Consider the following 15,835-nt stretch of genomic DNA (forward strand, 5'->3'; position numbering starts at 1 on the left):
TTTCGGCTGCAAGACAAATCACGGTTTTATAGTTTTTATAATGCACTCATTCTGAAGCATGATCTTTTCTATAATAACATCTAATTCACAGGGACTTTTATGATGGACCCCAAACTTTTATAGACCCTAAAAAAGTTTAATAATAATAAAAAAAAATGCTTAAAATAGTGTGTTATCTAACAAAGAAAAATGGTTGATATGGTGAAGTTTTCTGTGAAGAGATGTTTATTTAACATTTATGGAAGGAGACTCCATTTTCAGTGCTTTGTAACAGTCAGAGGTTAAGCTGTTTCTTTAAGTTTTTCCACACATGAAAATCTTCAGGACAGAGGGATTTGCGCTTTATGATTTCGAGTAACATGACAACCTGCATTTTTTAATCTTTTATTAAATTCAAGAGAAAGGAAAGTATGAATTCTAGCTGCATAATGTGCTAAACAAGAACTGTCATGAGTGACATACTAGGAATTTCTGTGTTATATGATACAGCATAGTAAAGCTAATTCATTAACGTTCATTTTGGAGCACATTGGACTGTTCCACAGCAGTGGAAAAAGACATAAGCAGCCATATCTGAGAAGGTATCTCAGGTCAAACCTCTGCAAACTTGCTCTCTGAGCCTCAGTAGATCATGTGCTTGTACAGCCAGGAGCAGGCATGGACGCAAATGCTGTGTCAGCCCACTTACTCTGCTAAAAAAGCCCTGATGACACAAGGTCTCAGGGAAAAAAAAAAAGTTAATCTCATTCTCAGATTTCCCATTGAGTACTTGAGTTGGGTACTGCTCAAACATGGCATTTCACTGCCTGCAACCCTTTGCTCCAGCCCCACAGCCACACATGCAAATGATTAGAGAGCACACATTTGGCGAGGGTCCCTAGTAACCAGCTGCATCTGTTTTTGTTTATGTTCATGCTCTTACCCGATAACGCCATGAACACATCTGCTACTGTGTAACATAGCTGTGGTTGCATGTATGGCTGACCCATGATCCTGTAATTACCCACCAAGTGAGATGAAGAGGAAGAGTGCAAGTCCTGCATGTGTTCCCTCTCTTAGCGCCTTTTTTCATCCCAAAACACACTTGGTATGCTGAAGATTCATGATCAGTGTGAAAAGATGTTCAAGTTTACGATTAATATGATGTGCTTCATTTTTATTGGTCTAGGTAAATGTCCATGAAGCAAACAGATATGTAAGCTATAGTGTATACAGTACCTTGCAAGTATAAGTATTCACCCCCTTGAACTTTTTTACAATTAGTAGTGTTACAATATGGACCTGAAATGGACTTAATTGGGATTATATATATAATGAATCATTAAAACTGAAAATCAATGTAGTTTTCAAAATTAATTATGAATAAAAATGTAAAAGTTGGGATTGCATAAGTACCCCCCACCCCCCCACCCCCTAATTGTTGTAAAATCCCTAAATTATTTCTAGTGCAAACGGTTGCTATCAGTCATATAATTTGCTTCTCTCACTCTCTGGACCTGTTAGATTGACCCTGAAACCACTTTTGCATGGAGCTGCTGCACATCCCTGGTCCCATGGTGTATACCCTAAAGATCTCCAAAAACAGTTTGTGCCCAAGACTCACCCTTGTTATAGTGGATAATTTCACCTGGATACTGTAAACGTGTATATGTAAGAACTGCTGCTGTAATCATAAAGGCTGTCCTGTGTTCAACCCATGACTCTTATTCACAATATGGCCATACAAAATGTTCAAAGGGGGTGAATACTTATGCAAGGCACTGTAACATGTTACAGTAAATGTGTTGTACAGCCTGTAGTCTTTGCGCCATGTTGGACACTTCCCATATGTGCAACCCATATGAGAAAGAAAGAAAGGAAAAAAAAACATGAAAGGGATTTTAAACTTGATAGCCTACACAGATAATGTAATGGCATTAAGGGCCACATGAAAAGCTTCAGATATTAGTGTACTTTGTGACGCTGTAATGTTTCCTGTTCACAAGTTCATGCACCAGATGCCAATTAAAAGCAGAAGGCTGGCCTACCCACATATTTCTCTGTTAGATTTACACTGTGTCCATTGGGAAATGGTTAAAAGGCCAGGAATGGAATGACACACTATTATATCATTCTAATTAAATGCAGTTTCTGGGCACAACAGTTAGGATGAATAAGTGTGATCAATATTTTGGCAACAAATGTCTGATTCTGAAATTCAACTCTGGTGTCCTTCCACCAAATGTTCAAAATTAAAAAAAAAAAAAAAAAAAAAAACAAGCCTGTGTTAGGCCTACATTAAAACAGCATGCCCTTTCTGGGATCTAATTGAATGCAGCCAAGCATGGAAAATTGCGCAGTAAAGGCAAATTAGCCAAGCACCCATCTGAGGTCAGATCGTTTCTCAGCAGAATAATACACATGTGTACATCAGTAACTACTGTTTATTCTCCCAGGAGCAAAACTGCACCATACTTTCTTACTATAGTCAGCTAATGACAAGAATGTCTGTAAAGTTACAGTTCACACATGGATTATTGCATACGAATGTCATAAATAAAATTATGAATATAGGAGCAATAATAATAATAATAATAATAATAATAATAATAATAATAATAATAATAGGGGGCATGGTGGATTAGTGGTTAGCACTGTTGCCTCACACCTCCTGGGTTGGGGGTTCAAATCCTGCCTCTGCGCTGTGTGCATGGAGTCGGCATGTTCACCCCATGCTTCAGTGGTTTCCTCCAGGTACTCCAGTTTCCTCCTCCAGGCCAAAGACATGTTTGGCATTTCCAAACTGTCTGTAATGTGTGAATGTGAGTGTGTGTGTGCGATTGTGCCCTGCAATGGGCTGGCAGCCTGTCCAGGGCATTCCCCACCTTGTGCCTTGAGTCCTCTGGGATAGACTCCAGGCTCCCCATGGCCCTGTGTACGATAAGCGGTATGGAAAATGAATTATTATTATTATTATTATTATTATTATTATTATTATTAGGGGCAGCAGTGGGTAGGGTTGCTGTCTCACAGCTTAAGGGTTGCGCTTGGTTTGATTTTGAGTTTGGGTTACTGTCTATGTAATGTTTCACATGTTCTCCCTGTGTCCCCATGGGTTTCCTCTGGGTTTTCCAGTTTCCTCTCAAAAACATGCCAGTAGGTGACCGGCAATGATAAACTGGATGGACTGGTGCCCCATTCAGGGTGTATTTCCGCCTCATGGACAGTGTTCCCAGGTTATGCTCTGTTTCCACAACAACCCTGGCCATATCCATAAATAAAGTAGTTATAAATGGTTAAAAATAAAAGGATACAGTGGTTCGTGATTATTATTATTATTATTGTTGTTGTTGTTGTTGTTTTAATACAATTACAATAGTGGTAGTAGCAGCAGTAGTGGTTAAAAACAACATATAGTTAACTTTTTTTATAAGTTTGACAAGGTTCTGATAAGGTTTATTACTCTAATACTGGGCAGTGGTACCTCAGGCAGTGGTACTTTGTGACAAATGCTGTTTGCCCTTCACCAAGAAGAATCTATCATTTTCTGTGTGTTGGGATCATAAATGCAGTTTCTTTGTGAAATGTATTCTGGTGGATTTGAGGGTTTTTTTTCACACTGAAGGATTTTCACATAGGCTATTATTTAGAGCGGTGTGTTTTGGAACTGCACGAGGGCACGGAGTGAGCTCCATGGCAACCGAAGCCCCGCCCCTCTGTTTCTACTCCTGAGCATTGTTGGACAAAATGAAGAAAATGGCGCCATCTGCCGACCAGTCCATATACATGGCACTGCAAACACACAACCACCTATTTCAGGCTGAATTGTTTTATCTGAAGCACCTGAAGCCTGAAGAAGAAGAAGAAAAAAAACTGCAGTGTAATTTACATAATCATTTCCTCATTTTCAAACGAGAGTCCCTTTGTGTCTGAACTCTAGTCTGACCTGCAGGGAGATTGTGGCTGAATTTGGTTAAGCAAATATCAAATGTGTTTGAAGATGTTTACCGACATTGATGTGCTCAAAAGATTATATTACCATTATGTGAATGTTTAAGTAAAAGCTACTTTAAAATGGAATAGAAATAGAAAATACACAGTTTTTTTTTTTCATTCTATGAATATGAACATGACCAAAAACTGAGTAACATCTGATTATTGTTAATTTTAGTTTTGCTACTTTTAGTCAAAAAGAAGAAAGAAAGAAACTGTAGGCCTACTAATTTACGTTGATGTCTTTACTGTATTAAAGGTATGTTTACTTTTACATGTATTGCTGTTCCTCTAATTATTTTTATAGACTTTAAAATCCATTGTGTGGTGTGTTACAGTATTTAAGTTATTGTCTGTTTACCCTTTGTTGTCATTTGTAAATTAATATTTAAGTTAGCTTATTAATTGTCTTTTATTTAATTTGTTGTTTATGCCTATTTTTCTTTTTTGTCCCCCCCTTCCTCAGGTGGCTTTTGCTGCTTGTCAGGCTTCCACTGTAAATTACATAATATAATATTATATATATATATATATATATATATATATATATATATATATATACATATATATATATATATATATATACCCGGGGCACAAGGCAGGGGACACACTTAATGGGGTGCCAATCCATCACAGGGTACAATCGCACACACACTCACACACCCATTCACTCACTACAGACAATTTAGAGATGCCAATCAACCTTCTATACATGTCTTTTGATATATATATATATATATATATATACATATATATATATATATGTGTGTGTGTGTGTGTGTGTGTGTGTGTGTGTGTATGTATGTATATATACATATGTGTGTACATAGGTTGCACTATTACATTCCAACAGTGCAACACTGTAACTGTGCACACATCCTCAGTAGTTACACTGTAGCTGAATACAGTTTGGCCAAAAGGTTTGTGGACACCTGACCATCACACACATATGTTGTTCCTCCTCAAACTGTTGCCACAAATTTGGAAGCACATAATTGTATAGAATGTCTTTGTATGCTGTTGCATTACGATTTCCCTTCACTGGAACTAAGAGGCTCAAACATGTTCCAGCATGACAAGGTGTCCACCAACTTTTGACCATATAGTGTATATATATTCATAGGACACTTGAAAATCAGGTGGTCATTTTTGTTTTGAGTTAACTCATGTTAATTGAACCTAATAAAAATGCAACCTACTATTTTACATGAGCATTATATGATTGGATGAAATTGGATGAAAAATTCTGCATAAATGAAATGCAAAGTCATATATTTTTTAATTTGTTCTGCTTTCTGAGTGCAAACCATCTACGGTAAAAATTTTTAAAACAAACAGTTTTTTACTGAATCTTGAAAAGAACAAAGTGTAAAGAAATATTTGGCAGTAAATACACCAAGGGTATTTAAAAAAAAACCACATAATTTACATCAGCTGAAAACCCCTACAAAGCATAAAACCTTACAAAGAAGCAGATCAACTGAAAGCTCTTCAGACTGATTGTGGTGTAGAACTTTGGTTTGTGCATTATTCAAATACTCATTGGAGACTTTCCCAAACTTCCTTTTTTATAAATACAACAATAGTCTATACTATGTAGTATACAGTTCTCACATCTAAGTGGCAGTTATTGAAAGCTAAAAGGCTGTATGGTTGTTATATCATGCCTTGGGGCAGTAGAAGCAATGACACTGCAGGATCCTGTTTTCTGTCAAAGACAACATTCAGACACTGCACTCGTTTACCCAGAGGCAGATATATATAATATTTTATGATTGTTCCATGGTGGCAGGTATCAGAGTTGTGGTTTTGCTTTGTCCTTGGCTGATTTTCATTTAGGGTGACACAGTGGCACAACAGGTCTGTTGGTGCCTCACAGCTCCAGAGTTCAATACTATGTTTTGCATGTTCTCCCCATGATAGCATGCATTTTTTTTTCTCTGGAAAAAAAAACATGTTGATAGGTAAATTAGCTGCTCTAAATTTACCCTCAGATGAATGAAGGAAGGAATCTCATTTTTGGAGGGTTGTTCTGTTCTCTGGTGCAGTGACAGTATAAAGCAAGTACAGTGGTATTATCTCCTTTACCATGCTTTTAGGACCTATGTGCTTGCTAATTAACAGTCTCTGGCTGTACAGATGTGCCTTCATGTGTTGTGTGAATAGTTGTGGTCTTATTCAGGACTGCTGAATGCACTGTAATATCAGGTTGTGGGGGAGACAGGGATGGTGGAGTGACTTGTTGATGTAGCCGGAGGGGTGTCAGGGATGAAGGTGGAGTGTTTAAAGTGATGTCTGAGACAGTATTTGGAATGATATTAGTAGTAGTGCTCTCTAAATAAAGTGACAATGTCACAGGGCTCCACTTGGTTTCAGCCTCAGAATAGGATTTAGTGAAAGGTACAGCTTTGCTAATCTTACTGTTTGTTTTTGACCTTACATTGTTGTCCATGGTTGACAAAGAAGGCTCGTATGGCTTAACTGTTGACGTCTCTCTCGCATTAGTCAAGTCCATGGATTGGTCAGGGTGAGGACTAAATGAAGGATTGGATAAACTAACCAGTGTTGCATCTGACTCCATGCTAGGAGACGTTGTTAAAACAAGATTCCCAGGAATGTCAGGATTTAGATCATCAGTACTAGTATCTGCCTTGAATGAGGCACGTGTGTCACTGTCTGTTGAACCAGTGCTCCATGGAGATCCTGATACCACTCCAGGTACCCTAGTAGCTTGAAAAACCTTGTAAGTTTTGCTAAGTCCTTTTTCAGTGGTCCCGGATGATGTCTGGGGCTCTGTGCTGGAAGAAAGCAGTGACTCTTCTGTGACTGAATTGTGGAGTGTGGGGTTTAAAGCAGTAAATGGCGCAGGAGATTTAGGTGATACTGGTGATACTGGAGGAATGTGATAATCTGAAACAAATTCAGATCATCTTGTTAGTCAGATATAGCGTTCATGGTATTAATGTACTTCTGATAGGCAAAAAGCATTCACATTTTGTTGAACTCGTGATTACCAGCTCAGAGTTAACTCAGGTGAAACAATAACAGCAGTTTCCATAATTAAAACAAGTAGGAGTATAATGTCAGGATTTAACTATTCATGTGTCTAATTAGTATTAACTGCTTTTTTGGTATTAAAGGAAAACTCCACCCTGAAACACTTGTTTCTTATTTGTTAAATATTTGTGATGTGTTTAATGATTTTGGTGCTAATCTATTGGTTGGCACTGTATTTTTGTTATTCCTTGTGAGAAGTTAGTGATGTCTGCCACCCTGATGTCACAAGTGGACATTGCTAGCACAGTTACAATTGTGTATAAAAGTTGATATAAAGGATAACAGTCAGGTTTCGCTGTTAGCCCCTAAGAACAAAAGAGCAGGAGCCTCGTTTCCCACTCAACATTTTCCAGAGACATTAAATGTCATATTAATGAGAAATCCAAATTAGAAGTAGTTCTAAATATTCTAAATATTGATATGCAAGTGAGGGTTGATTTTTCCTTTAACTACATAATGATAATATAATGATAATATTGCTTAGCCATTTTTAGATGATATCTAGATATCTATATGGGAAGGTGGTGTGTGTTTCCATAATAAAAGTCTAATTTCCAGGTTTAAGGACATCAAACAGGTCTGAGTCCTCATCTTGTAATTACCATAGCCATGCCACAACCATTTTAAACATGTACGTACTAAAATTTTACACTTACATAATTTTCATTGGAAAATTCTTTGGAAAAACACTGATTACTTCAGTGCTCCATATACTAACTTGAGCATGGTGACGTGTTCTCCATCGTCCAGAACATTCTGTTGTTTGTCTCTTTAAAAGTGAGCACAACATCTATTCTGAAGAATGACTGTTGGAGATTCTCACGCTCCTTGTCAGCACATTTCTGCAATTAAAACCCCACAACGATAGAAAAATGCACAAAATGATAAAGAAGTAATTAAAAAAATATATATATATTTGAGTATTACAAGTTTGTTCACCTTTGTCATTTGAATAAGAGCAGTGGGAACAATAAGCTTCACAAAGCTGGTGGTCTCAGACCAGGTAAATGTGTCTGTCTGGTTTATAGACACACTGCTGACTGACAGGGTCTCGTTGTCATACCCTCCTCTCTTAGTCAATCCCATGCGGCGTTTGTAAATGTGCAGCACTGTGTCCTCAGATGGGTGCTGAATCACTGGATCATCAAATACAGAAACATCCAGAAATCACCATGTTGTGCAGACAAAAAGACATATATATATATATATATATATATATATATATATGTATGTATATACATATACATATATATACAGACACTTATATAGTAATGATATGATCTGTACACACTATTTGGACAAGTGGCTTCCATGCTATAGGCATACTGTCCACTGACCAACTTAAGAGGTAAGAACTGGCCCTCAGTCTGTAGAACCTAAAATAATAACAGGAGACAAATGTTAATTTCAAAATACTCCAACACTATAGACATAATCCACAAAAAGACACACATTCTTTTTAAACACATAAGGCTTAGAACATACAGTGTATCTCATATATCCTAATGGCCACAAGATGGCAGAAAAGACAAAATATTACATTAGATCTCTCATATTAAATCACTGTCTAAATATTACTATAATTAAATTCATTTAATCCTAAAATTTTCTCAGATATGTGAGTAGATACATTTTACTGCTTGGACACAACTATGTCACGTGACATACAAAAAAATATTTTTTAGAAAAGTTAGTAAACAAGGTTTTTTCCCCCTTGTATATCCTTGTTTTTTCATTAGTATTGTCATTAGCCAAATTTGTATTTATAGTCATTTGTATCTGTGTATTGTGACTGTTTTCTGATTGTGATCTGTGAAGATGATACAAATGTGGCAGTACAAACTTATTCAAATATTATTAATAGACACTTTAACTATTACATGTACAAATAAAGTATTTTTGTTTGCACTATAAAACGTTTACAATGCAGAACCTCTTCTTTCCTAGGTGCATGAGTAAATGGCATTGGTCATGTGAACAATTACATCATCCACATCAAAGAATGTTTATAAGATATCCAGACAGCCTTTAATTTCTTTTACAGTTGCATTTCATTTTAAAAAAAAAACAAAAAAAAAACATGAGTTTTCCAACTCCAACTCACAGCAAACTTCCAATCACTCAGATTGATGACTCAGCATTTTTTGTGCATATGTGAACACAACAAATTAATTCAAACCTCTGTGAATTATTTATGGTTCATTTTGTGGTCCACTTGATTCATCTGGTGTGAGTCTGCTTCACATTTTTGCTTGGCTGAGGTTGTGTTGTCTCATGACAAAGTAAGAAATGTTGGGTAGAAGCAGGATGAACTAATCCAGGCTAATAAAGACATTGTGTTGCTAGCAGTTATGCTGATACCTAAGTAGTTAGATAGCAGTAACAAAAATAATAAATATAGCGGCAAGCAGCAATTATCAGGGGTTCAACCACTTTAGGCCCTGTAAGGACATGCGTAAAAAGATATTACTTAATACTGTGCAAGCCTATAAGCACATAAATCAGAGAAAAAGCAAGGTATTTTTAAGAAATATCAGCCTTCATTAACCTTGTCTAATAGCTGCTGAACATTGACTGGCTGATGGAGACCATCTCTTTTCAAGATTCACAACTGTCCTCACAGACACTGATGGGACCTTGGACAAAGACATTTTGTGCATGTGGTTCCATATTTAGAGCCAATTTCATGTTTTGTCCTGTTATAGTACCACCATGTGGCCAAGCACCATCATTTTGTGCAAGGGACCTCAGATTGAGCCCTTACATAAGTATGCCAAGTTTGGTGAAAATATCTCATTCCACTCAAGAGTTATAGCCATTTCAGTAATAGTGGCCATACCCTCTTCAAACGTTTTTGGCTGCCATCAAGGCGATGAATCAAAAGTTCAACTTTTTTTTTTTTTTTTTGATAATTATTGATGTAAGGAGTCCAAACAATTGTCCTGCACTTGTTTAATTTTGGTTGAGCAAAAAACCTAGGACTAGTTCGCAAAAGTATGTTTTTTAAGTAATCGCAAATATTTAACGAACAATTTGACTGACTCTAATGGTTCTTCCAAGTTGTTCAGAATGAGGAGCTCCATCAAAAGGTATGAATTACTTGTATTTGTGTGAAACAATGCAGTATATGAAAAACTTTATAGCGTCCACCCAGTGGCCAATTAGTTTCAGATTTCTCACAGACCTCTGGAGTCAAGAGTCAAGGAAGTGCACCAAGTTTCGTTCTGATCAGCCTTTGTTAATCTTGTCTAATAGCTTCTGAAAATTTATTGGCCGATGGTGGACATATTTTTGGAGATACACAACTGTCCTCATAAATATTGATTGGACCATTGACAAAGACACTGCACGCAATTGGACCAGTGGTTCCGTAGTTAGAGCCAATTTCATGTTTTTTCCTGTTATAACGCCACAAGCTAGTCATGCTCAGAAATTTTTTACATGTGTCCTCAGATTGGGCCCATACATAAGTCTGTCAATTTTGGTGAAAATATCCCATTCAAGAGTTAGAGCCATTTAAGTAAAAGTGGCAAAGCCGACTTCAAACGTTTTGACGTGTCATCGCAATTTAAATCAAATGTTCAACATTTTTTGTGATTATTATTGATAACGGGACTCCAGAGAATCTTTCTGCACTGGTTTGGTTCCAGTCGGATGAACGGCCTAGGATTAGTTCACAAAAGTAGGTTTTGCAAAGAATCCAGTATGCATCTGTGACAAAGAAAATCCAATATGGATCTAGTGCCACCATGTGGGCGATTGGGGCGAGGCTTTGCATCGTTGTAGACCGATAGAGTACTACCAACCCTCAAAGTTTCAGATCTCTAGGCCTTACGGTTTGGTCTGCACAATCAGTATTAGGGAATAATAATAAAAATGCTTAAAAAACAATAGGGCTTCAGCACTTTGTGTTTAAACCCCTAAAAATAATGTGAACAATAGTTCCTGTGTAGTACTATTTGTTATTTCTTTTTTTTTATTTTTCTACTATTTGTTAGTACTATTTTGACTTTCTTCCAACCACTTACATGAGAGTCACATGTAGACCTATGGCATGAAGTAAAAGTTGGTTTTGATGCTTCTGAAACAAAACATCCTTTCCTAATTGCTTTCTTTTTTCCAGACTCTTCTGCTTTTGTTCTGTCTATTTTTCTTCCACAGTCAAATTATAGCATCTTGTAAATTAACCATTTTGAATAACATTATCCATAATTCAGTGTTACACAGATAGGGTCTGAGTTCTAAAGACGTTGTAGTGTGACCAAGATGTAGTCTGAGAGCTCATCATCGGTAAAGAAAGAAAGAGAAAACAATATTACACGTTATCTCACCTGCACAGGGCTAAGAACTGTGTTCCTCCTGCCTTGAACAGTAATGAGCGGTTTCTGAATGTCAACATTTACTTGAATGAGACTGGCATCTTCCAGAGCCACTACCAGACTCCCTCTCAAAGCAAGAGACCATTTGAGCTAAAAGGACAAATAAAATATATTTCAGTTTCTTTTACACATTTACCAACACTTTATTTTATTTTATACCACAGCTGTTCAACTCTCGATTCTGATTGGACAGTAACAACTTGTACAGGGACTTGTATATAGGACACTCCACATAATCAGATTAAAAGGAAGGAGTCTCCAGTGTCTGTGCTTTGTAACAGTCTGAGGTAAAGCTTTTGAAATTTCTTGGGAACATGACATAACAGGAACTAACTTGTTTTGAGGATGTTCCACAACATTAAATGTAACTATAAATGGATAATATTTGTCATTCTTTAATAAGTGAAAAATTGTTAGCATTGGCAAATTGCTGTGGTATAAGAGGAATAAAACACTTCAGGATGTGCCGTTATTAGAACTTAGCACTCTTTGCATTTGAGTCCCACTACAGTACCCTGTCAGTGATTATTGTTATATAACAGCACATCCCAAGTTTTTATTACGTACATCAGACACATTATTATCAAACATACAAACCAATTAACCAACATTACCTCATTGTTCCAGCTGTCCACTGGGATCTGTCTGGTGACCTTTGAATAAAATAATATAAATCTAAACTTAAAAGGCACCAATCATATGCTGTTTTTTCTTAAATTTACTAAGCAGTGCTTTTTTTTTTTTTTTTTTTAAAGTGGTACCTGGATGAAATCGGGGTCGCACTGAATATGTTCTGTGTTGGGTGGCGGTGGAACTACAGGACACTTCATTACATAATTATGTGTCCTGCCTCCAAAGCGGCTTATTCTCTTCATCAAGTTCAATACAATCACATAATGGCCATGCTGAAAAGAGGGACATTGAAAGTCTTGTAATTAAACATCAGTGTAGTGAGGAACGCTGAACTTGTAATTAGCCTAAAATATGACTATAAAACCGTGTGTGCAATAGTAATAAAGGTTTGGTTCAGATGTTTACCTCTTGTTGCACAAAGCACCCACTGTACATGACTCTGAAGATGTAGTTCCTGTCAGGATCTTTATGTAGGCCAAAGCCACATGCTGACAGCTGTTGGTTTAAGACCTCCAGAGACCCAAGAGTGACTAAAAAAACAAATTTCTTTAAATGCTCTATTGTAAATTGCAACCATCATATTAAAGTTTAGGCAGTGGATCCTGATAGGCTCTTATATTTTATGATGCAATAACAGTCTCTCTCCAATGAGATTTTCCAATTCCAATTCCAATTTTTTACATTTTCAGCCTCCCTGTTTCCATGCAGTAACTTTTTTTTCCTGCTGTATTACTAATGTAACAAGTGCATGATTCTGACTGAGAAATGAGAAACATGTTAATCATACATATGTCCTGGTGGCAGTTGTTAGCTGTGTAATTTACAGTATTATTGTATTACTATATCACTGTGTGTTCTGTCCAATAAACTGACATTTTTCAACTGTGCCACTATCACACAAAGACATCTTAAAACAACCAAAAAAGTGTTTTGGGCAGTAAAATGGTTATATTTTTTTTCCAATTTACTGCAGAATGTTTCTTCTTGTTTGATTGTAGTAATATGCTAGCACCCTTCTGGATGACACATCCCTTGTGTTGTACATCCTTCTCACCTTGAATCCTCAGCATTGCTGAAAGCCAGAGTCTCAACCCTTCAGTTCTCATTCTGTGGATCCATAGTTCCATATATTCTGAGAAGCACTCCACATCTCCCTCTAAACAATTGCATAAAAAAGAAAAAAAAAACAAAGAAAGCTTTATGTTTGTATTGTATCATCCGTTTCTAATGTACATTACACTTGGCATTATCGAGCACCTCAATGTGTCAGATAACAACAGCTGAATAGAAAGACCCTGACGCCACTGTAATATCCAACAAATGTCTTTAATGTTTGCAGACTAAATAGAAAGCATTATTTTAACCAATTATAGATACTTCACTGAGAATTACCGATGAATTCTGCATCTGGATTTCCCATCCAGTCTCTGTTCTGCACCCGCAAAACTCCACCACATAGTATAGGAAACACAAAATAGCTGCATGGCAAAGAGACAGAAGAAGTAATGTTTTCACAACCTTTCCCGTAGGTCTATAGTTTACTTTATCATGTCTACATAGCTGCATTCAGTGTATGTCTTTGTAGGAAATTGCAATAGATCATTGTACTTACAAGAAAAAGATGAACATCCTGAGGTGCATCAGGGCCGTGGCTGACACATCTATGTCTGATACTGCTAGTAGCATATTCAGGGCTTATAAACGGAAGCATCACCTGTGTTTGCCTACTAAAAATCACAACTCAGTGCAAGGTGCACCATAAAACAACATCACAGGCTGAGGTAGAAAGTGGTTGGGAAGAAAGTAAGGACATTGTGTGGTGTAGTTTGTTACCTTGGAGTATTTTAACACCCACACACTTCTGCACTGTTATAATATACAGATAATAAAAAAATCTAGTCCTAAAAAGGACTTGAAAGCTAAATATTTAAGGATATGTCTATGCAGTCCGGAGTGGTTGAGGGGATTTACAAACCAACAGCATAAGCAACACTGTAAACCCTAATGTTATCTTTATTTAAACAATCAAGTAATCATGACTAAACATTACTTAAAATGTTGCATTTTGTTCCCATAAATCAAAAATCATAGTTCGTTTACCTACTTATTTACCTACAAAATAAGTGTTCAAGTGTTCTGAACTCAGAATTATGATTCATTATGAGTCTTTCTTTCATGTGATTGGCCATGCAAGGAGTTCTGCCTGGCATCAATAGAACTAATGCGCTGATTGGTAGATAATTGCAAAAGGTGGTCCTGTAAGTCTTGTCTGTTGCTGGTACTGGTGTAGTGAGGTTCCAGAGTTCATCATGAGTAGGCATGTGTTTACAAAGATATGGCAATCATGTAGAGGATATTTTGTATATAAAGTTACATTTTGTTACAAAAAAAAAATTGTTCATTTGTGAACTTAATTATATCAGTACACTGGTTCCCTAGTAGGCTAGTGGCTAGCATGTGGCACTCTCATCACTGTGGCCTGGGTTCAAATCACAGTCAAATTGAGTTAAATTGAGGGAATGAGTTTACTTGGTCAGTTGAGTTCAGTCAACTTGTTAGGGTTTTCAGTGAAGAACTGGCAATACACAACATTAATGGCAATTGTACCACAGTGCTGTTGAATTCTTGAATCTGATTGGTCAGTAGGTGTTCATTCATTTTCTATAACAGCAGCGATGACTGCTGTTCTGCAATTTAAATCAGATTTATATTAATGCACTTGTTCTAATCAGTTCTCTTTATTGTAACAGCTCATTCACAGGTACTTGTGTGGAGGCGCTGCACACAATTTAATATTTTAAAATAATGTAAAAAACATGCTGTTAATTAACAAAGAAAAAAATGTAATTGTTGATATGGTGAAGATTTCTGTGAGGAGATATTTATTTAACACTTATGGAAGGAGTCTCCAGTGTCAGTACTTCCCAGTCGGCATTTCAGCATTTATTCATGGGTGAATCAACATGATGGATCAAGATTGAATCACTGTTGAATTTGATTTCGATTTTGCAAATTAAATCAATGTTAATATCGCAACATTGTTTCAACATCTTACTTTTCAACATGGGTGAACTGGGTCTTGCATCAACGTTGAATTAAAGTTGAATTAAGTGTTGATTTTGCAAACCAAATGAATATTGAAATTTCAACTTTTTTTCAACGTCATACTTTTCAACATTGAATAAACTATAGGTTTTGTTTCCCTTCCACAACTGTGCATTCAATTATATAATAACCTAGTTTGCAATTAGATCAACATAAGACTGAGTGAATCAGTGATTTACTGTGCATATCCCATGTTTTCAATGAAATTTTTATATGTATGAAACTTGCTGTGCAAAACTTGCAATACTACTATCCCTATATATAAAAATAAACACCTCTAAATAAGTCTGTGGTAAAGCTTGAACAAATGAGACTCCCTGGAAAAAGAGATTATGGCACCTTCCTGAATAAATGAGGGAAAGCAGGTGATACAAGCTATCTGTAGTGCAGGAGTGGGATGTTCCACACTGTATTGGAGAAGAAAAAAAAAAAGAATGAATAATGAATACACAAACCACTTTTTTTAGAATATATATATATATATATATATATATATATATATATATATATATGTGTGTGTGTGTGTGTGTGTGTGTATAATTCAGGGAGTAACTGCTTGGGTGACAACAATAGCTTTAAGTTTTCCAACACAAGAGAGTCTTCATGGCAAAAGACTTATCGTTTCAGTCGTTGGTTATTTTCCTGTAACCAGCACGCCCTGCTGTGTGTTATTCCTCACTTATCAGCTC

At 36.5% G+C, this 15,835-nt stretch overlaps 1 protein-coding gene across 1 annotated transcript; it reads right to left on the reverse strand.

The window, feature by feature from the left end:
* Positions 1-5,257: 5,257 nt before the first annotated feature.
* On the reverse strand, positions 5,258-15,587 carry c16h1orf127 (chromosome 16 C1orf127 homolog). Its single transcript, XM_026920391.3, has 11 exons — positions 13,654-15,587; positions 13,434-13,519; positions 13,096-13,197; positions 12,447-12,571; positions 12,170-12,313; positions 12,023-12,061; positions 11,361-11,498; positions 8,321-8,405; positions 7,969-8,165; positions 7,748-7,871; positions 5,258-6,882 (listed from the first exon to the last, which is right to left on the reverse strand). Exons 1-11 carry the CDS (start codon positions 13,725-13,727, stop codon positions 6,086-6,088), a joined length of 1,911 nt encoding a protein of 636 aa, XP_026776192.2. The 5' UTR covers positions 13,728-15,587; the 3' UTR covers positions 5,258-6,085.
* Between the last annotated feature and the right edge of the window lie 248 nt (positions 15,588-15,835).

Source organism: Pangasianodon hypophthalmus, chromosome 16 (genome assembly GCF_027358585.1).
Source record: "Pangasianodon hypophthalmus isolate fPanHyp1 chromosome 16, fPanHyp1.pri, whole genome shotgun sequence".
NCBI lineage: Eukaryota > Metazoa > Chordata > Actinopteri > Siluriformes > Pangasiidae > Pangasianodon > Pangasianodon hypophthalmus.

What these genes read in the sequence shown, in the direction of transcription:
- c16h1orf127 (XM_026920391.3), bottom strand. Translation starts at nt 13,727, where the DNA reads ATGCTACTAGCAGTATCAGACATAGATGTGTCAGCCACGGCCCTGATG. An exon ending in AGGATGTTCATCTTTTTCTT is followed by an intron (nt 13,520 to 13,653) that starts GTAAGTACAATG and finishes TTTGCCATGCAG; the next exon opens with CTATTTTGTGTTTCCTATAC. An exon ending in GGTGCTTTGTGCAACAAGAG is followed by an intron (nt 12,314 to 12,446) that starts GTAAACATCTGA and finishes CCCTCTTTTCAG; the next exon opens with CATGGCCATTATGTGATTGT.